Source organism: Mirounga leonina, unplaced genomic scaffold, assembly GCF_011800145.1.
Source record: "Mirounga leonina isolate KUSES-001 unplaced genomic scaffold, KU_Mleo_1.0 Mir_91, whole genome shotgun sequence".
NCBI lineage: Eukaryota > Metazoa > Chordata > Mammalia > Carnivora > Phocidae > Mirounga > Mirounga leonina.
Genome location: NW_023270839.1, coordinates 8747704 through 8772413, shown reverse-complemented (window position 1 = coordinate 8772413; position 24710 = coordinate 8747704). Strand labels below are relative to the sequence as shown.

The 24710-nt window shown below is 43.8% G+C and overlaps 1 protein-coding gene across 1 annotated transcript in view; it reads right to left on the bottom strand.

Moving 5' to 3' along the window:
• Positions 1-21070: 21070 nt before the first annotated feature.
• LOC118003511 (olfactory receptor 10G3) overlaps positions 21071-24710 on the bottom strand; it is a 3786-nt gene continuing 146 nt past the window's right edge. Inside the window, exon 2 of the mRNA XM_034994572.1 lies at positions 21071-22739. Within this exon, the coding sequence (XP_034850463.1) occupies positions 21786-22739 (954 nt within the window). The 3' untranslated portion in view covers positions 21071-21785. The remainder of the gene's footprint in view (positions 22740-24710) is intronic.

Below are 24710 nucleotides of genomic sequence, written 5' to 3'. Positions count from 1 at the left end.
GGCTCCCTGCTCAGCGGGGGGTCTGCTTCTCCCTCTGACCCTCCTCCCTCTCGTGCTCTCTGTCTCTCATTCTCTCTCTCGCAAAAAAAAAAAAAAAAAAAAAAAGATAAGACTTGAACATTTAGACTTTAAATCTGAAGTAGAAGTCTCTGTGAGGAAGGCAGCAAGTAGCTTCTTGGTCCCTGTGGGAGGTGATAAACAATAGAAATGAAAGCAAATAAATTAGATAATTATAGAAAGTGGTAATTAAACAGGGTAATGGGAGAGAAAGTGAGGAGGAAGGGTGGGGGCTGGTGGGTCCCAGATACGAAGGGAAGACTTGATTCAATCTCTAGGTAGAAGGCTGTTCATATGTATATTGACTGCTCTCTGTGAATGGATACTGAATATTGGCCCAAACTGACGGAAATGCAAATACTCTTAGAAAGGACTATTAGTAATGCAAATGTGAAAAACCTGTGATGTAAGCAGAACAACAACAAAACACCCTGATCAATCTTTGAATGAATCGATCCGTGAATGAAGACATTTACATCGTCACGATTTTGATGAGAGAAAAGACCATATATTTTTCTTATCCTTAATTTGTCTTCTTTCCAGCTAGAACTAAGAAAGATTAGTTAAGGTCATCTTATTTTTATTGCTCATTTATTTAGTCACCCGTTCAACGAATATATTCCTGAGAGCTTACTCTGCACCAGGCGCTATGCCCTGCCTGGGGAATACTGTGTATGGTCTTTCCCAGAGTTCTTCTCTCTTGCTCCAGAGCTCCAGAGCTTTGGGAACCAGACTCAGGAGAACCCCAGGCAGGTTCTGACACATGACTGCAGACATGTTTTTGGATAGAGGCGGGAAAGGACCTGGTAATATCCAGGGCTGGGAGTGTGTCCTGAGATCATCTATTGGTGAGAAGACAAAGGACACTTGATTGAAGAGGTTTTGAAAAGATATTAATGTCCCGAAATTTTATTTGAATTGAAACAATTGTCTGCCTTTCACATTCCTCTGTGCACCTCATCTATGGCCCACCTCATCACTCCTCCTCTACCTGTCCTCAGCTTTTGCTGTCCAAATTTACCAAATGAATCTTCTCTTTCTTTCCACCGGTACCAACTCCTGCTGTTCTTCGCAGCGTGTCTCTGGGCGCAGCCCCAAGCCTTGAGGGGCAGTCAATGGATTCCGAGTTGCTGCTCAAACACAGATCCCCATGGAAACCAAAGGACTGAGAAAACAAAAAGAGAGGAAGAGGCAGCCACTGCCTGACCTTTTATGCTCACCCTCCAAATTCTTTTCGCTCTTGGGCATGAAGGCAAGTGCTTATTTGTATAACTAGTGGAACGAAAGAACCTGACCGCTCCCCCGCACCCCAATTTCTTAAGAGCCTCTCTTCGCGCCGATAGTAAGTGAAAAGCGGTGGGACATCTCCACCTGGTGGTAGAAGTGCCAAATTACCACCAAGAAGAGCGTAATGAGGGACAGCCTGCAATGCAGGCTAGTAAGTAGCTGCAACAGCAAGAGGCTGCAAAGATCGAACGCGCAGGCGCCACTCCTAGGAAGGTGTTTAGCCGCGATGCATTTTGTACTTACTCCTTCTTACATATATTTTAAAAATAATGAAATATCATCTTTATGGTGATGACTCAGGGTGGTTTTGTTGTTGTTGTTGTTGTTGTTTTTGCATCCAGTCCAAATATGTATATGGGGTCTAGTCTCTCGTCTCCGGACTCCATAGTAGATACTTCCTATTGGAATGTCTTGCCACCGCAAATTCAGCATAATCCCGGAGTTGAAAGGTGCTCTTCTCTTGCTTTCCTTTGCCTTCTAGAGGGTAGCCTTTGACAGCTTACACAAAGAAATCAGAGGTTTATTCTACTGTCTCTTTGATGCATCCTCTCTGGTCCTTCCAGAGCAGTGATTCTTTCTGCGGCCACTAGTGATACCCCGCACCCTCGTTTCCCAGTAGGCTGTCAGCCTTTCTCTTCAGGAGATGCAAGGACACAGGGATGGGCAGATCCATCGCTTTCCTCCTGCTTCTTGATTTCCTCAGCCTTCCCAAGATGATTACGCCAGAAGAACTGTGATGTTCTTAACTGGAAAATTAGGACAATTTCAGAAAGAAATTATGATGGTGGAGAGATAAAAATTGAACATCTAGGTAGCCTGCATTTTTCCTTTCACTGGGCAAAGAAAAGTACCTCAAGACTTGGATCTTCATGGGTCCTCCCCTCCATTCCTGACCTGCCAGTGGACTGAGTGAGGCTCTAGCTTCTGGAGTTTTTAAAAATTATTTATTTTTTTAAAATTATTTTTTATTGGGGCGCCTGGGTGGCTCAGTTGGTTAAGCGACTGCCTTCGGCTCAGGTCGTGATCCTGGAGTCCCGGGATCGAGTCCCGCATCGGGCTCCCTGCTCGGCGGGGAGTCTGCTTCTCCCTCTGACCTTCCCCCCTCTCATGTACTCTCTCTCATTCTCGCTCTCTCAAATAAATAAATAAATCTTTAACAAAAAAATAAATAAATAAATAAATAAAATTATTTTTTATTATAAAGATTTTAAGTAATCTCTACACCCAACGTGGGGCTCAAACTTACAACCCTGAGATCAAGAGTCACATGCTCCACCGACTGAGCCAGCCCGGTACCCCAACCTTCTAAAGTCTTTAAATCCAGTTTTTCACCAGTGAGAGCTGTGGGCTTGCTGGTTCCTCCACCTTGATCTATTAAGTAAACACATCTCTCAGGGTTATTTATTAATCATTATTAATTAATTAAATCAACACAATCTGAATCCATACTGAAAATATACTATTGTAACCGAACCCAGGTGAGTTTGCTCCTTGGTGTGTCATAGATACACCAGGTGGAGTTGTCACACCAAGTAAACTATTTGCAGCAAATAAGGAGATCACCAGGAATAACTTCCAAATCAGTGACACCCGGAGCAAGGGTGAACAGGATCCTTTTATTTAGAGTTAGGGTGAATATTTAGATAAGGAAGCCCTGACATCATATGTAGAGGAGGGCATAAGGCTAGGCATGCCCCTTAAGGAAACATTCCGGTACATATGTTGTATATTATGTAAATGAGGCTTGTGCTCCTACGGGGTGGAGATTTTAGTATTATAATGAGCTAAAGGTAGTTGTAGGTCATCCTAGAGGTCACTCCATTGTCCATCTGCATAGGCACGAGTTTTGGGTGTTACGCTCAAACTGGTCTGGGTGGTCTGGACAGTTTGGAGGACTTGCCAGGGTAGCTGTTATCACTTGAGGCGTGGTTCCTGTTTCCATTTGCCTGAGTTAAGAGATATGCTGGAAAAGCAGAGCTTAAGGAAAACTGTGGGACACAGGCCAGTGAGTACAGGCCAGTGGGCAATAAAGGTCAGGTCTTGGGGTCTAACTGGAGACACTATTTCCCTTTCAGCAAAGCTCTGGGCCTTATCCTGACTCAAGGAATGTATGACGCCTTCTTACTCTTATGGGAGGGCGCGGTGGCATTGTAGAAACACCTTGTAACTTTAGTATCTGACTCTTAGTCACACTGGGTGCCAGGCTGGACAAAAGTCTTGATTCAGAGTCTCTCTGAGGGGAAGGGTGTGGGATTGGTCTGAAAGAGTGGTTTGCGATTCCCACCCATGTATCAGCAGATCTAAGCCACACCTAATTATCTTCTTCCATAAAGTAGTTCTGCCCTCCAACCTTACCTCCCCTGTAGAAGGCGCTCCTGTTCTATTAATTAATCAGGCTTTACTTTCACTTTCTTTCTTAAAAACAAAAACAAGGGTGCCTGGGTGCTCAGTCAGTTAAGCATCTGCCTTTGGCTGGGGTAATGATCCCTGCGTGCTGGGGTGGAGCCCCGCATCTGGCTCCCTGCTCAGTGGAGGTCTGCTTCTCCCTCTCCCTCTGAAGTAAATAAACAAAATCTTAAAAAAAAAAAAAAAAAAAGAAATATTCCTTTGATTTCCACAGGCACTCCCTGGTCCGGATCTTTAGCACTTGACTCTGGAGAATCACCTTTAACCCACTTACCCCCATTTATTCACTTTCTGATTACCCTTCACCACCACCTTGGTTCCCTCTTCCATCCTACAAACTGTATCTTTTTTTTTTTTAAAGATTTTATTTATTTATTCGAGAGAGAGAGAATGAGAGACAGAGAGCATGAGAAGGAGGAGGGTCAGAAGGAGAAGCAGACTCCCTGCCGAGCAGGGAGCCCGATGCGGGACTCGATCCCGGGACTCCAGGATCATGACCTGAGCTGAAGGCAGTCGCTTAACCAACTGAGCCACCCAGACGCCCCAAACTGTATCTTAAATGTCACTTGCATCACGTCCCTCGTCTGTCCCACATATCTTAGTGGCTCTCAAATTGCTACTACAATAGTAGTATTCACTCATTCCTGATGCCTCATTCTTACCAAATAGCCTTATCTCCCCCAGCCTGTTCCTCCCTCTGCAGCAGTTTGGCCAGGCTCCTCCTGGGTCCCACATTCCCTCCCAACTCTCCCTCCTCCTGTCCCTCCCTGACTCCTGCAGCCTCTGTGGGAAGCTGCAGTAACTTTAGTATTCTGGCCATAATCTAACATGGAACATTTTCTTTTCGTTTTTTTTAAATACAAGGGTTGTTTTTTTTTTTTTTTTTTTTAAGATTTTATTTATTCATTTGACACCGAGAGAGAGACAATGAGAGAGGGAACACAAGCAGGGGAGAAGTAGACTCCCCACTGAGCAGGGAGCCCGATGTGGGGCTCGATCCCAGGACCCCGGGATCATGACCTGAGCTGAAGGCAGACGCCATAACTGACTGAGCCACCCAGGCGCCCCTAACATGGAACATTTTCTGCTGCTTTTTACAATGTGTATTAGTTTTGTCTCTCTAGTCATTCCAGTCAGAGGGGAGGTCAAGACTTCTCTGCACCTTCAAAATGCCACTTATCTGGGCAAAGTGCTGAACACACTGTACGTTCTCAATTCACACTTTGCCCATTAGACTTTCTACTTGCAGGCAAGTCACCCCTGACCTCTCCTTTCTCTGTATTGGCACAGCACGTTGTTATACCTGGAGTATACCATTTATTATAGTTTACCCCCCCCCTTTTTTTAAAAGATTTTATTTGTTTAAGAGAGAGGGAGAGAAAGAGCCAGAGCACAAGCAGTGGGTAGGGGCAGAGGGAGAGAGAGAGAAACTCCCAGGATCCTGAGCCAAAGGCAAACACTTAACCAACTGAGCCACCCAGGTGCCCCTATCGTTTACCTTTTATCAAAAGTGGAGCCCACTGTGGTGAGTATGGTGAGTGCTGTGAATTGTGTAAGACTGACGAATCACAGACCTGTACCCCTGAAACAAATAATATATTATATGTTAATAAAAAAAAAAGATGGAGCCCATACCTGTTTCTTGGACTGCATTGGGAGTTCCTCAGGCATAGAGACCACATTGCATTTGTTTTGCACTGTTCATAGCATTTAGCACAGTGCTATAGTAAGAAGAAGCTCAATACCTTTTTTCCTCAGCACGAGTATTTTTATATAATGGAGGGAAAACAGACCGCATATTTTTTTAAAGATTTTTAATAAATTTTTTAAATTAAAAAAAATTTTTTTAAAGATCTATTTATTTATTTGAGAGAGAGAGAAAGAGAGACAGAGAAAGCCCAAACAGGGGGAGAGGCAGAGGCAGAGGGAGAGGGAGAAGCAGACTCCTCATTGAGCTGACAGCCCGACGTACGGCTCGATCCCAAGATCTGGAGATCACGACCTGAGCCGAAGGCAGATGGTCAACCATCTGAACCACCCAGGTGCCCCAAGATTGATTGATTGATTGATTGATTTTTAAAGATTTTATTTATTTATTTGAGAGAGAGAATGAGAGACAGAGGGCATGAGAGGGAGGAGGGTCAGAGGGAGAAGCAGACTCCCTGCCAAGCAGGGAGCCCAATGCGGGACTCGATCCTGGGACTCCAGGATCATGACCTGAGCCGAAGGCAGCCGCTTAACCAACTGAGCCACCCAGGCGCCCCCCCAAGATTTTTTAAAAAATTTATTCATTTGAGAGAGAGAGAGACAGAGAGAGAGACAGAGAGAGCATAAGTGGGGGAGCTGCAGGCAGAGGGAGAGGGAGAAGCAGGCTCCCTGCTGAGCTGGGAGCCCGACCCCGACCCTGGGCTTGATCCCAGTACCTAGAAATCACGACTTGAGTGGAAGGCAGACGCTTAACCATCTGAACCACCCAGGTGCCCCAAGGCCTCATTTTTTTTTTAAAGATTTTATTTATTTATTTGACAGAGAGAGACAGCGAGAGAGGGAACACAAGCAGGGGGAGCGGGAGAGGGAGAAGCAGGCCTCCTGCTGAGCAGGGAGCCCGATGCGGGGCTTGATCCCAGGATCCTGGGATCATGACCTGAGCGGAAGGCAGACGCTTAACCGACTGAGCCACGTGGGAGCACTGACCACATATTTTTTAAGTAGGCTCCACACCCAAGGTGGGGCTTGAACTCATGACCCTGAGATCAAGAGCACATGCTCTACTCACTGAGCCAGCCAGGCACCCCTGAAGTCTTTTCTTTTTTTTCCTTCTTTCTTTTTTTTTTAATATTTTATTTTTTGACACAGAGAGACACAGCGAGACAGGGAACACAAGCAGGGGGAGTGGGAGAGGGAGAAGCAGGCTTCCCGCTGAGCAGGGAGCCAGATGTGGGGGCTCGATCCCAGGACCCTGGGATCATGACCTGAGCCGAAGGCAGTTGCTTAACCAACTGAGCCACCCAGGTGCCCCTATATCCCTTACTCTATGCCAAGCACTATTCTAAGTGTTTTTGCTCATTTAACATTTTACAACAAGCTTATGAGCCAGGGTGGGACTAGGGGTGAGGCAAGAGAGCCATCTGAGGCACTGACTCAGGGTCACACACGTGCACATTGGTGCCCTAGCTGCTTCTCTTGCTCCATCCTAGACCTGGCCCTGCTTATGAAGAAGTTATTATCTACATCCATTTTTTCCAATGAGTAAACCGAGGCACTGAGAGATTAAGTAACTTGCCTAAAGTCACACAGGTGGCCAGTGGCAGAACTGGGATTTGAATCTTAGCAGTCCTAGAACCCAATCTGCTCTTACCTAGTCCCCTACACTTGTCTTTTAAAGTGTTAGGTTGGGGCATGTGACTCTTGATCTTGGGATTGTAAATTTGAGTTCCACATTGGGTGTAGAGATTATTTAAAATTAAATCTCTAGGGGCAACTGGGTGGTTCAGTCGGTTAAGCATCTGCCTTCGGCTCAGGTCATGACCCCAGAGTCCTGGGATCGAGTCCTGTATCAGGCTCCCTGCTCAGTGGGAAGCCTGCTTCTCCCTCTCCTTCTGACCCTCCCCTCTGCTCCTGCTCTCTCTCTAATGAATAAATAAAAAAATCTTTAAAAAAATAAAATCTTAAAAAAATTTTTTAAGGGCTAGGTTAATTTTAACCTAGTCAAATGTTCATATTATGGACACAATTAAATACAGTATAAACTGTGGATCCATATAGACTGGAAATATGTGCCTGAAGAGACTTGGAAAAGATAAATATATCATGGAACGTGGGCGTAACAAGGGGAGGCAGGCTAGAATGTGTCTGTGACTAAGGAAACAGACTTAAATTATGTGACTGCACAGTCATCTGCCTGAAGAAAAACTTCATAAACATAAGGGGGGTGGCCTTGGAGCCTAAGGGAAAGGGGTCAGCGATCAAGACTCTGAGGTACTCTCTGAAGAGAGGAGCTGTGGCTACTCACCAGGCTCCACCTGGATCTGGGTAAACAGGCCTGTTGTGGGCTGAGGTGGGTCCTATCCAAATTCATACATTGAAGCCCTAACCCCAATATCTGTATTTGGGAGATAGGGCCTTTAAGGAGAGAGCAACATTATTAATGACAGCCAGAGAGTGGAGACAGACGAAGTCATCATCAACCAGTGAAGGGATAAACAAAATGTGGCATAACCACACAAAGGAATATTATACAACCTTAAAAATCCTTAAAAAGGAATGGAATTCTGATACATGCTATAACGTGGATGAAGCCTAAAGACATTATGCTAAGTGGAAAATACTCAGGACAAATTATAGGATTCCACTTACATGAGGTACCTAGAATAGGCAAATTACTTAATTATATGACACAATTCTGTATATTTCTTTTTTTTAATTTTTTTAAAAAAGATTTTATTTATTTATTTGACAGAGAGAGACACAGCAAGAGAGGGAACACAAGCAGGGGGAGTGGGAGAAGGAGAAGCAGGCTTCCCACAGAGCAGGGAGCCCGATGCGGGGTTCGATTCCAGGACCCTGGAATCATGACCTGAGCCAAAGGCAGACGCTTAACGACTGAGCCACCCAGGTGCCCCACAATTCTGTATATTTCAAACCTTGACTTTCCTTTACCACCCCACATACTTTTTATTTCTAGGTAAATAGCTTCTCTTTTCTTTTTTTTTTTTTTAAGATTTTATTTTTAAGTAATCTCAGCACCCAGTGTGGGGTTTGAACTCACAACCCTGAGATCAAGGGTTGCATGCTCCACCGACTGAGCCAGCCAGCCACCCCTAGGGAAATAGGTCTTTACTTCGGTGTTCTATACCATAGTCGGGGAATAATGGTCCCTGCCCATTGGCCTGTGGTAGATCAGGTGGGCCCTGTATCATGTGAGAAGTTCTGGAACATGGAAGGAGGAGGCCCAGAAGAGCTGAGAGGTCAGGCTGCTAATAGTCAACAAGCAGAGAAACAAAGACAGGGGCCCACCCCAGGAGAATGACATAGGTTGCCCAAGTCAGGCAAAGAGTTCTAGAGTGTGGTTCCAGGGCAAACATTCAGAAAAGAAAGCCATGGATGGAGGGAAGAGAGGTCTCTGAGTGTCAGTATCTTAAGTCATAATAGCCAGGAGGCTATTAGGGTAGTTGCCAACATCACTAGCCTCCTGTTTCTTCCTTCAGAGCTCAGGCCCTGCCCTTTTGCTTTACAGGCCCCTCAGGCCCTCCTCACTTCTTTCTTGCTGTTCTCTCTTTTCTGGAAAACTATGGACAGTATTTTCCCTAGAACCTTTGATTACTAGGCCCTCTGGTCAGAGAAGCTCAAGGCTACTTAGGGGGATTGGAGTCTGGGAGAGAGCACAGGCGGTGGAAGTTGTCTTGTTGCTCATGCTGACTCCAAACTGGTGGAGGGGTTTTTGCTGTTGTAGTTGTAATGTGTCCTTCAGAGCTGCCTAGCTCTTCCGTGGAGGGAACAGGGACCCCTTCTCTTTATACCTTTTGGCAAAGAGAGGTCCAGGGAGTGGAGACAAAGTGGCCTTGGAGGTCCAGCATCCAGCCTCTTTCCCTTGGCTTCTCTTCACATTTCAGACTGTGTGAAGCCTTCTATCCACAGGAAACATCTGTTCTTTTTTTTATTATTAAGTTTTAATTTTAATTCCAGGATAGTTAACATACAGTGTTACATTAGTTTCAGGTGTACAATACAGTGATTCAGCAGGAAAATTCCGCTCTTGATGTTTAGTTTCATTAAATGGAGCATAGAAAGACGTCTGCTTTGGATGTCAGGCCAGTCTCAGCATCTTGCAGCATCAGAAAGTGATGGGTCAGTACCCAAGTTACTCAGCCGCATCCCGTCCAGCCCCAACCCCCTACAGCTAGGTGCTGTAACAACACAGCCTAAGAGGAGAGAGGCTCTAAAACCTCTCCGGGCACAGAATCGCCAGGACCTAACTCTTCAGGAGGGTCAGCCTACAGCTGGGTAAAGGAGCACACATAGGGTGGAGACTGGGTATGTGGTGTGTTTCACCGGAGGGGGAGAGGTAGCTGTGGTGACCGTTCCTTGGCTCCAGAGAGGAGAGTGGGAAAATAGGAGTGTGGGAGGGGCCACGTGAGGCTCTTACAAGTAAGGCAGACTAAACACAAGAGAAAGGGGACGTTGGTGAAGCTTTCCTTTTGTACAGACATGGAGCAGGTCTCCAATGGAAGGGCTTCGTATTTGTGGCTAATATAGGGGCCAGTAGATTAAACTAAATTGAACCTGAGCAGAGACTTTCCCTTGGCTCCAAAAGTTCTAAGGTTTGGGTTCAGCTCCACGATGTTGTGTGACTGTGGGCAATTCATTTAACCTGTTTGAAAAGTCAGTTATTAAAAACGGGGTTACTAAAGTAACTGCCTTACCTCACAGAGAGGGTAATGACCTTGTATAAGTGGGAGGTCTTTGTAAACTCTAGAGCCTTGTTATTTGAAGTTTGGTCTATGGACCAACAGCATCAAAGTTACCCAGGAGCTTGTTAGAAATGAAAATTTCAGGTCCCATTCCAAATATATGGAACCACAATCTGCATTTTAACAAGATCCCCAGATATTTATATGCATATTAAACTTTTAAAAGCATCACTATAAAATACTCTATAAATTAGTTTACTGCTTGAGGGAGAACCAAATATCACTTGGGTTCAATTTTGCTCTCTTATAAAAGACCATAAGGGAGTGGGAGGTGCCCACCTCTTTGAGCAACAGATCCCTCTACCCCAATTTCTTTAATAAGTATAGTGTTAAGAAGGATGATTTTTTAAAAAAGATTTTATTTATTTATTTGAGAGAGAGAGCTTGTGTGAGAGAGAGAGAGAGAGCACGAGCGGGGGGAAGGAGGAGGGGGAGAAGGAGAAGCAGACTCTGCTGAGCATGGAGCCTGATGTGGGGCTTAATCCCAGGACCCTGGGATCATGACCCAAGCTGAAGGCAGAAGCTTAACTGACTGAGCCACCCAGGTGCCCCTTAAGAAGGATGATTAAGAATGTCCTAGAAGGAACTAGAGGGTATTAGGCTAAGTGAAATAAGTCAGTCAGAGAAAGAGAAATACTATATGATTTCACTTATATGTGGAATTTAAGAAACAAAACAGAGGAACATAGGGGAAGGGAAGGAAAAATAAAATAAGATGAAAATAGAGAGGGAGGTAAACCATAAGAGATGCTGAACTCTAGGGAACAAACTGAGGATTGCTGGAGGGGAGGTGGATGGGGGGAAGGGATAACTGGGTGATGGGCATTAAGGAGGACACGTGATGTAATGAGCACTGGGTGTTACATGCAACTGATGAATCACTGAATTATACTCCTGAAACTAATAATACAATATACATTAACAAAATTGAATTTAAATAAATAATTAAGGAAAAAAAAAAAAAGAATGCCCTGGGCCTAGCAGTGGGATAGGAGGAAATGAAGGAAGGAAGACCTGGAGAGAAGAGAAAGAAGATGAACATTGGAAGGAGGATCACCTAAAATGATTTTCTGGGATGAGTGCAGGGGAGTGTTCTCAGAGACAAGTAGAGAGCATCTGTAAACCTGTGGGGGGGGTGGGGGAGGCTTTGAGTGCACGAAGATTTGGTGTTCTGGGCTAGGAGACAGGTTTCTCTTTTTTGCTACCTGTTTCCTTTTTCTCAAAGAAAATGTGCTTCTGACCTGGATACTCCTCTTGCTTCTCCTGATGGACCAGCCGGGCTTCTCTGAGGCCCACAGCTTCCTTCGTCAGCATGCTGACAGGCTCAAAGCCAAGCTCACTGCCAAGTACAAATGTTGCAATGATGAAGGCTCCAGGGCTGCCTGCTGAGAAGAGCTGTAAGAGCGTGTGTTCCCCATCACAAGGCACCTCTGCGAGGGCCCGACTGTGAGATGTGAGAGGAAGCCTGACTTTTACAGGTGCCCGTTCAGCATCTTCTAAGCCACTCAATGCCATCTCTAGCCAGAGGTTTGCCCCCGCACCGTCACTACCTTGGCATTACCTTCTGGAGGGATGTGAGCATGGTCTGTGTGGGGAAACAGCCAATTTGCTTGGAAGAATAGTCTCTGTGCCCTCTCAGCAAGGGTGTGGGCTTGTGCTGCTCCACGCCCCTCCCCCCATTCCCACTCAGTCCTGGCTGGGTTGGATCCTCCTGCAGAGCCTGGAGTGCCTCACTGTTCCCTAGGTCCTAGCCCCTGACCCCTACTCTCACCATCTGTCCTGTGGATATTTGTTAGGGGTAGAGGGGAGCTGGGCTTGTCATGAGCCCCCTTTGGGACCATTAGTGCTTGTCTTAATTTGCCTTGTCCTGCCTGGAGACAGCGTGTTGATATGAAATACTTTCCTGAGTTTTGGCCCCTTTTCTCCTTAAGATGTCACTCCCTAGGTCGGAAGAGAAGGTCAGAGGGAAGTTTGTGAGCCTGGTGTAGGCAGTTATACCCCAAGGATCTGCTGAGCCCATGAGCCCATTTTCCCACCTGCTGCTTTTTTTTTTTTTAAGATTTTATTTATTTATTTGAGAGAGAGCAAGAGAAAGAGTGAGAGAACACAAGCAGGGGGAGTGGCAGGCAGAGGGAGAAGAAGATTCCCTGCTAAGCAGGGAGCCCGATGTGGGACTCGATCCCAGGACCCTGGGATCATGACCTGAGCTGAAGGCAGACGCTTAACCGACTGAGCCACCCAGGCGCCCCCACCTGCTGCTTTAATAAAACTCTCAAGGGCACTGACCGTGAATGGCTCTGAGTGTTTGGGTTGCTGCAACCTTCTCATCTGAGGGCAGGGACAGGGGGCAGTAACAGAGAGGGGATGCCGGGGAAACCTTCCTTTATAGAAACAAATCCCAAAGCTGTCAAAAACAGCAGCGGGTAGGAGTCTCAATGTCAGGAGATGGGAACGACATGGACCCACTCCAAGTGGCACGGTCCCTTCTCAGACACCCCTCCTGCTGCCACAGCCCCTCTAAGCTGTGCTGCTTTGAAGACCTGTCTTGTGGCTGAGCAGAAGATGCAAAGAAATGTTGAAAAGACCAAACTGGTTACTAACAGAACAGGAAAATTAACCCAGAGCATATAATTAGCATAAAGCTTACAAAGTACAGATTCTCTAAGTTGTTCCATTCTACTGAGATACTTAAACTCTGGTCCAAAGGGATGAGGAAAAATACCCAACACATCTACTGAACATCCTCAGCATGCCAGAAACGTGTTCTACATGGAGGCGACTATACTGTGGAAGGGGCAGGAAAGGTGAGCGAGGACGGAAGATGTCTGCCTTGTATTTTATCTCCTCTAAAGAGCTTTCAGCTTTTAGAATCAATTCCTTTCTACCTCAGTGTAACATTCAAAATGTTTATCCTATCATTTCTACATTGTGTGGTCTTTTGGTTACTAGAGTTCTCACAAGGAAATTGGCAAGGAAAAATTTAGGTCCCATGAGTTCATTTTTTTTTTTATTATTCATTTATTTATTTTTTAAATAATCTCTACACTCAATGTGGGGCTCAAACTCATGACCCTGAGCTCAAGAGTTGCACACTACACCTACTGAGCCAGGCAGGAGCACCCCCATGAGTTCATTTTTAAATTTCAGCCTAAGGAGGGCAGAGTCTTTGCTGTTTGGCTCACTTTCTTTTGTCCTTTAAGTAGCAATTGCTTTTCTATAAGAGGAAAAATAAATCTAGATTCTTATTGCACACTATATGCAAAAATAAATTTCAGATGAAATAAAGATTAAAAAACAAAAAAACTATAAAAATGTTAGAAGAAAATTTAGGACACTAGAAAATCTTGGGGTTGGGATAAGCTTACAGAGAAGCCCAGAATCCATAAAGAAAAACATTACTGCACAAAAATAAAAATTTTGGAATGAAAAGAAGACAGAATAAACACAAACAAATGGTACATTTGGAAGAAAATATTTGTAGTCATATGAAGAGATGACTTTTTAATATGCAAAGATCTCTTATGAATTGATAGGAAAAAGTCAACAACTCAATAGAAAAGTAGGCACATGATATAAACAAATGATAGAAGAAGAATTCTGAATGGTAAGTAAATATAATAAAGGATACCCAATTTCTCTATTAGTCAGAGAAATTAAAACAAAATGAGCTGCCCAACAGACTGGCAAAAATTAGTTGATACGATCTAGTATAGGTGAGAATGGGCATTTATTCATATACACACAAACACACACATTATATATTATATATAGTTGGTATATACAATATATTATTATATTGTATTTATTCAACACAATGAATTAGGAGCATGAATTGTTACAACTTTGAGGGGCAGTAACACCTTAATATCTTCTAATATTAAAAGTATTGTATTATTGTATTATAATAATATTGTATTATAATAATAAAAACTTGCTGGGACGCCTGGGTGGCTCAGTCATTAAGCGTCTGCCTTCTGCTCAGGTCATGATCCCAGGGTCCTGGGATCGAGCCCCGCCTTGGGCTCCCTGCTCCGCGGGAAGCCTGCTTCTCCCTCTCCCACTCCCCCTGCTTGTGTTCCCTCTCTCTCTGTGTCTCTCTCTGTCAAATAAATAAATAAATAAAATCTTAAAAAAAAATAATAGTAAAAACTTGCTAAGAGACTAGATCTTAATTATTCTAACCACTAAAGATAAATGATAATTATGTGACATTATAGAGGGGCTAATTATTACTGCAATGGCAATCATATAATATATAAATATATCAAATCAATATGTTGTACACCTAAAATTTACACAACGTTATATATGAACTATATTTCAGTTACCTGTCCCCCCCAGCCTCCCCCAAAACCCACATGTATTAATTATGGTTATATGAGTGTTCTGTGCAAGCTACTTTGACAAGAGTGTTACTTTAGGGAATGAATGTAATAGCTCTCCTTAAAAACACATATAGGGGTGCCTGGGTGGCTCAGTCAGTTAAGCGTCTGACTTCAGCTCAGGTCATGATCTCAGGGTCCTGGGATCAAGCCCTGCACTGGGCTCTGTGCTCAGCAGGGAGTCCGCTTGAGATTCTCTCTCCCTCTGCCCCTCCCCCCACTTGTGCGTGCTCTCTCTCTCAAATAAATAAAATCTTTTTTCGACCAATAAATAAAATCTTAAAACTACCCCCCCAAAGCACATGTCATAAAGGTGTTTGTAAGAAAATAAAAGCTATGTGTCCCTTTTGATATTAAAAATTCAAACTTCTAAAATCTATTTATTTAGGGCGCCTGGGTGGCTCAGTTGGTTAGGCGACTGCCTTTGGCTCAGGTCATGATCCTGGAGTCCCGGGATCGAGTCCCACATCAGGCTCCCTGCTCAGCAGGGGGTCTGCTTCTCCCTCTGCCCTCTTCCCTCTCGTGCTCTCTGTCTCTCATTCTCTCTCTCTCAAATAAATAAAATAAAATCTTCAAAAAAAACCTATTTATTTAAAAAGTACTAATATCTGAAGGTACATGCATTTGGATATTTATTTCAGCTTTGTTTTTAGTGGCAAAACTCAAAACAATCTAAATATCCACCAAAGATGAATGATTAAATAAATTATAGAAACCCATTCTGAAGAATATTGTGCAGCTATTCAGAAAGAATGGGTTGGATCCATATATACTGACCTGAAGGAGTGTAGATTATATATTGTAATGTGGAGAAGAGGAAAAGAAATTGTAAAATAATGTGGCTAGTCTGATTCCAAATTTGAAAAGGAGAAAAGTCTATACATGCTTATTGGTATTTCTATACATTTCTGTAAACATAAAGGTTGCAACCAGTCTTTACCATAGTTACCTCAGGGGAGAGGGGGATTAATTTACTTAAAAAAACCTCTTTTGTGTTTTTAAACGTGTTACAAAGAGCATGTACTACTTTTTCTTTTTTTTTAAGATTTTATTTTTAAGTTAGCTCTATACTTAATGTGGGGATTGAACTCACAACCCTGAGATCAAGAGTCACATGCTCTATAGACTGAGACAGCCAGACACCCACAAGCATGTACTACTTTTGTAATTTAATATGCACAAATGTGAGGGACATTGAGAAGAGTAAAATAAAATAAAATCAGAGGGTGGATATGTTCATGAGTGTGGAACAAAGGAAGGTTGGCAGGGGTAAAGAAGGGCAAATAAGTTATGCAGAGGAAGAATAATTGGTCGCCTGGGTGGCTCAGTGGGTTAAGTGTCTGCTTTCTGCTTGGGTCATGATCCCAGGGTTCTGGGATTGAGTCCTGCTTTGGACTCCTTGCTGAGCTGGGAGCCTGCTTCCCCCTCTGCCTGCCCCGCTTGTACTTTCTCTCTCTCTCTCTGACAAATAAATAATAAAAAAAATCTTAAGAAAAAAACGAGAGGGCGCCTAGGTGGCTCAATAGGTTGGACGCCTGCCTTTGTTCATGGTCCCAGAGTCCTGGGATTGAGTCCCGCATTGGGCTCCCTGCTCGGCAGGGAGTCTGCTTCTCCCTCTGCCCCTCACCCCACTCTTGTGCTCTCTCTCACTCTCTCCCTTAAATAGATAAATAAGGTCTTAAAAAAAAAAAAAGAAAAAGAAAAAAGAGAGAGAAAAATCAAATAGAAAAAAATGACCCTGTGGGCGCCTGGGTGGTTCAGTTGGTTAAGCGTCTGCCTTCAGCTCAGGTCATGATCCCAGGGTCCTGGAATCGAGCCCCAGGTCGGGCTCCCTGCTCAGCGGGGAGTCTGTTTCTCCCTTTCCTTCTGACCTCTCCACCACTTGTGCTCTCTCTCTGTCAAATAAATAAAAATAAAATCTTAAAAAAAAAAGAAAAAGGGGCGCCTGGGTGGCTCAGTCGGTTAAGCGACTGCCTTCGGCTCAGGTCATGATCCTGGAGTCCCGGGATCGAGTCCCGCATCAGGCTCCCTGCTCGGCAGGGAGTCTGCTTCTCCCTCTGACCCTCCTCCCTCTCGTGCTCTCTGTCTCTCATTCTCTCTCTCGCAAAAAAAAAAAAAAAAAAAAGAAAAAGAAAAAGAAAAAGAAAAAAAATGACCCTGTGGGTGCCCGGGTGGCTCAGTCGTTAAGCGTCTGCCTTCAACTCAGGTCATGATCCCAGGGTCCTGGAATCAAGCCCCAGGTCGGGCTCCCTGCTCAGCGGGGAGTCTGCCTCTCCCTTTCCTTCTGACTTCCCCACCACTTGTGCTCTCTCTCTCTCTCAAATAAATAAAAATAAAATCTTAAAAGAAAAAGAAAAAAATGACCCTGAAGGAAATAGAGATTCTGTAAACAGAAGAGAATGAAAAATAACTGGCAACTTAACTTTAATTAATACATTTAGAGAGACCAATGCATAAAACAAGGACAGTATGAGATGATACAGAATAATCAGAGAATAATAGTTCTTTTTTTTTAAGATTTTATTTATTCATTTTGAGAGAGAGAGACAGAGAGCATGTGTGAGCAGGGGGAGGGGCAGAGAGAAAGGGAGAAGGAGAGAATCTCTAGCAGACCCCTTGCTGAGTGTGGAGCCCAAGGTGGGGCTTAATTCCACCACTAGAAGATCATGACCTGAGCTGAAACCATGAGGCCAGTGCTTAACCAACTGAGCCACCCAGGCGCCCCTAATAAGAAATAGTTTTGTTTTGTTTATTTTAGGATTTTATTTATTTGAGAGAGAGAGTAAGTAAGAGACAGAAAGAGAGAGCAGGCGCATGAGCAGGGGGCAGTGGCAAAGGGTGAGGGAGCAGACTCCCCGCTGAGCAGGGATCCTGATGTGGGATTCGATCCCAGGACCCTGGGATCATGACCTGAGCCGAAGGCAGACACTTAACCGACTGAGCTACCCTGATGCCCCAAGAAATAGTTTTTAAAAATGAACATGTGATTGGTGAAATGAAAATTTTATTGGAAGGGGCCGATAAACTCAAGCAAATTGCTCAGGAGACAGAATAAAAAGTCACAGATGACAAATAGGAGTGAAAAAGATAGGATGACTCTTTTTTTTTTTTATTCTTATGTTAATCCCCATACATTACGTCATTAGTTTTAGATGAAGTGTTCCATGATTCATTGTTTGTGCATAACACCCAGTGCTCCATGCAGAATGTGCCCTCCTCAATACCCACCACCAGGCTAACCCATCCTCCCACCCCTTGATAGGATGACTCTTAGCAGTCCAACATTTTATTAATAGGTGTTCTAAGGAGAATAAAGAAAATAGAGAGGAGCAAATTATCAAGGATATAATAAAATAAAATTAAATTTCTCAGAGCTGAAGGGAGACCCAAAATTTCAAAATCAAAGTGTTTAATAAACTGGGAGCAGGAGAAATGAAATAAGATTTAGACACATTGTAAAATCTCAGAATATTGAAGATACAAAGGAGATAGTAAAAGCCTCCAGAGAGATTGCCAACAAGGTAATGAGAATTAGACTAGCATCAGAATTTAATTTTTACTATTATTATTTTTAAAAATTAAAAAAAAATTTTAAATATTTATTTATTTATTTATTTATTTTAAAGATTTTATGTATTTGACAGAGAGAAAGAGCACAGGCAGGGGAAGTGGCAGGAAGAGGGAGAAGCAGGCTCCCCACTGAGCAGGGGGCCTGATGTGGGGCTCGATCCCAGGACCCCAGGATCACGACATGAGCCAAAAGCAGATGTTCAACCGACTGAGCCGCCCAGGTGCCCCTATTTTTTTATTTTTTTTTATTTTTAAGTAATCTCTACACCCAACATGGGGCTTGAATTTACAACCCCAAGACCAAAGGTTGTAGTTTCTACCGACTGAGCCAGCCCGCGTCAGACTTTTAATTAGCAACACTGGATGCCAGATGACAATTAAAACAAGGTCTTCAAAGACAGCATTGATTTTCAGCTTAGAATTCCATACTCATCCAAATATTTAATTAAGTGTAAGGGCAGAATAAGGACATCTTTTTTTTTTTTTTTTTAAATAAGCCCTATACCCAATGTGGAGCCTGAACGCAACATTCTAAGATCAAGAGTTCCTGGCTCTACCAACAGAGCCAGCCAGGTGCCCCAAAGACAATTTTATGTAGAGGCCACTTTTAGGCAAACAGGCTTGAGGGCTGGAATGTAGAAAGGGCCACAGCGACCCCCTGGCTAAATATAGACAGGCCCATCAGGCGCCCCACCTCAAAATCTCCAGAGGCCCTCACTGACCAATGGGCTACTTACAACCAGGCACAGTTACCAAAAACGGGAAAATTCCATACATCAAATCCTCCTCACTTCCCCCTTTAAAAACAGCCCCTACCTGGGGCGCCTCGCTACAGGCTCTCTGCTCAGTGGGAAGCTTGCTTCTCTGTCTCACAATCCGCCCCCCTTGTGTTCCTTCTCTTGCTATTTCTGTCAAATAAATAAATAAAATCTTTAAAAAAAAACCCCCAAAAACAAGAGCCCCCACCCCCTGCCCCGCCTCTGCTGTCCTCCCTGCAGCATCCTCAAACTGTATTCAATAAACTATCTCCTTTGTTCTTTTTCTTTTTAAGTTTTTATTTATTTATTTGGCAGAGAGCAAGCAGGAGAACGCAAGAGGGAGAGGGAGAAGCAGGCCCCCTGTTGAGCAAGGAACCCGATGCGGGGCTGCATCCCAGGCCCCTGGGATCACGATCTGAGCCCAAGGCAGCCACTTAACCAACTGAGCCACCCAGGCGTCCCTGTCTCCTTTGTTCTGCATCAGGTGAATTCTTTCACCTCTCAGGCCATTGGCTTCCACCTGATCATTGCCCCACATTTGGGGGTCCCCATCCTCTCGGGAGAGACATCACATTTAGACACCACATTTTAGATGTTAGGATTCAGGAGTTTTACAATCTATATGCTGTTTCTTTGAAAGTTAGGTTCTAACATCCATTCTGTAAAAATGAACATGAAAAACAAAAAAACTGACACAGAATTCAGGTAACAGAGGATCCGATGCGTAAGAAAGACCCAGGATGAGAGCTGTGGCAGACCAGGAGAGCAACCAGGACAGCCTGAGAGGGAGGGTGGGGGACTCAAAGGGAGTTCTCTAGGGGAAAAAGAGAATTCCTTAGAATAGATAGAATGACTAAGAGTTTGTCAAAATTTGAGGATAAAGGAATGGAGAGCGAGAAGACAAGAAAGATAACCAACTAAAATGTGTAGTCATACATTCTTAACTGACTATATGAGCAGTATTTACACAGTCATAATGTAATACTCTTTTTTTTTAAAGATTTTATTTATTTATTTGAGAGAGAGAGAGAATGAGAGACAGAGAGCATGAGAGGGGGTAGTATCAGAGGGAGAAGCAGGCTCCCCGCTGAGCAGGGAGCCCGATGCAGGACTCGATCCCAGGACTCTGGGATCATGACCTGAGCCAAAGGCAGAGGCTCAACCGACTGAGCCACCCAGGCACCCCACTTACAGATCTTTTTAATGTTATTTGGTTAATTGTTAAGACAACAGGTATAATAGCATTGTGTTAAGCACCTGGGAAAATAGAAACAAGATGTACAATAGCCTTTAGAATTATTTTTGGTTTATGAGCTATAGATTTAAGTTTATTTTTGTAATTCATGGTTTAACCATTTTATTTATTAAATATTTTGAAAGATTAAGATATGTCATAAGTAATGTTCCAGTTTAAGGAGTTGATATCCAGTATATTGTTTGTTTTCTGAACAAAATATTGAGAAATTGTGTCAGTCAACTTCATCCAAGGGTAAATGGTTAGTTTCTGGTCTCCAATTAGGTGACCTTGAGTCCTTTGGAAATGAACATTTACATGACCAAACTATTGATTTTCTACTGTGCCCAAGAGACTTTGCTTTCTAGACATGATTTGATCACATGGATAAAGCAACCATCCAATATGAAAAGCTGGAGAATGAGGCAGAATCATAACAGGATAATATTGGAGGTGCTAAAGGGTTAAAACAAGAGATAATGCACAAAATTTACCCAAATTGATTAGGGCCCGGCCAACTTAATGAAAGTTTGTTAAGCTCACAAATCTAAATTGATATGCAGTACAAATTTGGTTACATTATTTTGGTGCCCTGATTAATTGCCTTATTTTCTTTTTTTAAAGATTTATTTATTTGAGAGAGAAAAAGAGAGAGAGAGCACATGCATGAGTGGGGGGGGAGGAGCAGAGGGAAAGAACTTTCAAGAGGCAGATGCCCACAGACTGAGCCATCCAGTGGAAAATTTAATATTGAACTTTACTTTTAGGCATGGGGGAATTTATTTTTTATTTTTATTTTTTATTATTTTTTTAAGATTTTATTTATTTATTTGACAGAGAGAGACACAGCGAGAGAGGGAAAACAAGCAGGGGGAGTGGGAGAGGGAGAAGCAGGCTTCCCGTGGAGCAGGGAGCCTGATGTGGGGCTCGATCCCAGGACCCTGGGATCATGACCTGAGCTGAAGGCAGACGCCTAACGACTGAGCCACCCAGGCACCCCTAGGCATGGGGGAATTTATTATTGAGACATTTGAAAAGACTTTATTGCCTTTTTGTGGAGAGGGATTGTTTAATTTTGTTCAGTTTGTGAAAGGACCAGTTTGTTATTTCTTCAGAAGGCAAGGTAGAGTAAGCACTTGAGTTCCTCCCCACATCACATAATGGCTTCAGGAAGTCCCCAGAGCCAGCCTGTTAACACGCACTCAGCAGGACATCCATAGTTTCTCTTCGAACACTAGCTCCTGAGGTATATATCCAATTGGAACAGAACAGGAAAACATTCTCCCATCAAAAGCTCTATAGTCCATCTTAAGCTTGACCAATGTAAGCCTAGGAGCTGAAAAGCCCATTAGATGCTTTTGTTCTAGGAATCCTCTGAATGTCTAAGTGTGCCAGCTTTTGTTATCTTCTGAGTGACTGTGGTCTCACTTTCTGTTGTTGGAGCAGCTGAGAGTTGTTTATCTGAAGGGGACACCAAGGAACTGCTAGAAAGTAGTATTTCACTTAAAACTGTGTTTGATCTTATTGTATGGATATTATATGGCTACATAAAAGAGAAAAACAAGAAGAAAAAATAAAAATCTCACTGAAATGTAAGCATTAGAATAAACTGTAGACACTTTCAAACCTTACTCTTCGTCCCGGGGGCTCCTATCATTCTCTTCAGGGCTAGCTTTACCTCTTGGTTCCGCAGCGTATAGATGAGGGGGTTGAGGAAAGGGGTGATGGCTGTGGGAAATAAGGCAGTTGCCCCATCCAGGGGGCTGTTGGTTTCAGGCCGAAGGTAGATGAAGGCACAGGGCACATAGTAGACAGTGACCACGGTTACATGGGCTCCACAGGTTGAAAAGGCCCGGCGCCGCCCATCATTTGTACGGATTCTTAGGATGGCCTGAGTGATCTGTACATAGGAGAGGAGGATCAGGGAGAAGCAAGTGGCAACCACCACTCCGATGTCCACAAAGGTCACCTGCTTGTTGACTGTTGTATCGGCTAGCCTTAAAACTGCAGGGATGTCACAGAAGAAATAATCTACCTGGTTGGGCCCACAGTAGGGCAGGCGGAAGGTCAAGGTGGCCTGGATAGACCCATGGATGGAGCCAGCCACCCAAGCTCCAGCCACAAGGATGGTGCATAACCTGCCATTCATGAGCACAGGGTAGCGCAGGGGCCGGCATATTGCCAGGTACCTGTCGTAGGCCATCAAGGTGTAGAGGAAGCACTGGGTGCTGCCCAGGAAGTGATAGAAATAGAGTTGAGCCACACAACCACCAAATGGGATGGGTTTAATGCCTAAAGTGAAGCTCATCATGAGGCGAGGGACAATGATGGTAGAGATGCCCATGTCAATGATGGCGAGAACACCAAGAAAGATGCACATGGGATGGGCATGGAGCTGCGGGTCTACCGAGACAGTGACTAGAATAAGCAGGTTTCCCAGCTGAGTCAAGATGTAGATTAGCAAAAAGAACACAAACAGGAACGTTCTTAGCCCGAGAGGGTAGGGAATTCCTGTGAGAATGAACTCAGTCAACAATGTGCTGTTGACTTTTTCCAACCTCTGGAGAGATCTTACCTAGAAAATGGACAAAACAAGAGTTAGCATGGAAGTGAGAGGGAAGTGAGGAAGAACTGGCACCCCAAAAAAATAAATCTTAAAAAAAATAAAGGAAGAGGGGCACCTGGGTGGCTCAGTCGTTAAGCGTCTGCCTTCGGCTCAGGTCATGATCCCAGGGTCCTGGGATCAAGCCCCACATCGGGCTCCCTGCTCTGCAGGAGGCTTGCTTCTCCCTCTCCCACTCCCCCTGCTTGTGTTCTCTCTCTCTCTGTCAAATAAATAAATAAAATCTTAAAAAAAAAAAGAAAAGAAAATCATTGTTCCATCACATACACCTAACACTCCCATACCTTAAAAAAAAAAAAAAGGAAGAGAATGCCCATGAGGCTGTAAACATATAAGTAAAGTTGTGGTTGGTACTTGGTGCTATGTATTTCAGTGTCTTTGTATATAATAATGTAGCCTTGGGATATGGTAAAGGAAGAGAGGAGAAAAGGAAGCAAAGAGGGATGCCTGTAGTGAGATGTCAGAGATGAGAGGAAAAGCAAGGATGACAGAGAGGAGGAGAAATGGCTAGAGTAGGGCTCTCAGTGTGGAGGAGTTATTTTAAATTTTGGGTCCAACCTCTTGATTGGCATTTCACCACCTGAAGAAAAAGGTTGATTAATGACCTTTTAAAACTCCCCTTAGTTGTATGATCCTCCAATATCTAAGCTCATGGCTTAAAGTAAAATGTTAAAGAAATTGAAATGGATAGATTGATTGATTTTGCTCTGGAATGATTCCTGTCACTCAGAAGGAAGGGAGAAAGATTAACAGAGAAGTCAGGAGCTCTCTGATCAATGATTCCCTCTAACTTCACTCCTGTGCTCTGGCTCAAATGAATGTGAAGAGCAGGGAAGTGGCAACCTTGAGTAAGATGTCATGGACATGTGGTCCTGCTGCTGGCTGGAAACACTAAGTGTGAATATTGTAATGGAACTGGGTCATCAGTTTGCCTCTTAGTTCTGAGAACGTTTCACAGCTCCACTGGGTTTTCATTTCCTTATTGAGGTTCTGAGGATGGGGAATGAAACTCTGGACCCAATTCTGGAAAACTTACCAATAATGGGTAGTTCTACTCAATCCTTACATTAAACACTTAACTCTAAAACTTCTGTATCCATGCCCTGTCAAAGCTTAGCTCTTATTATTTAACGATCTCTTATAGTACTTTAAAAAGGCAGCAGTAAATCCTTCCACCCATGTCGTGGTTTTTTTTTTTTTTTTTTTTCCTGAAGTGAATAGAATGGCAGTTGTGATTTAAAAAAAATTTTTTTTTAGTTGCAGGAAATCAGTGATGGTTGACCTTCAAAAAGTCGACCACAGAGCTCTTCTGGATGCCAGGGCTACAGACACTGGCCTCTTCACCTCCCAACTATAGAAACTGCAGAGGGTTTAAGCTCCCATACAAGTTCCTTGAGACATTCATGACTCCTCAATAGCAGTCCTGGCCTGAATGAGCTCAGGTGGTTTCTCTGGTGGTTGTCATGGGATGCTATAGTTTTCTGGGGCCACAGAGGTCTGATGTTAAATCTGCAGATTTGGAAGCCTGATTTGGTCAGTTTTCCCTAGAGGAATCAGACCCTCGGAAACCAATTCACATTATTCAATACCCGAGAGAATGACTTGTAAATCAAACAACCAATTTGTTAATTTACCGTGGGAGATCTCACTCCCATGGCTGAAACAGTGTGCTTACTACCCACGGCAATCACTTACTAATATCAAGGTCTCTGGAAATCAAATTACGAATCAGATGCATATTTCTAAGTTTTTTTTTTAAGATTTTATTTATTTATTGGAGAGAGAGAATGAGATAGAGAGAGCATGAGAGGGGGGAGGGTCAGAGGGAGAAGCAGACTCCCCGCTGAGCAGGGAGCCCGATGCGGGACTCGATCCCGGGACTCCAGGATCATGACCTGAGCCGAAGGCAGTCGCTTAACCAAC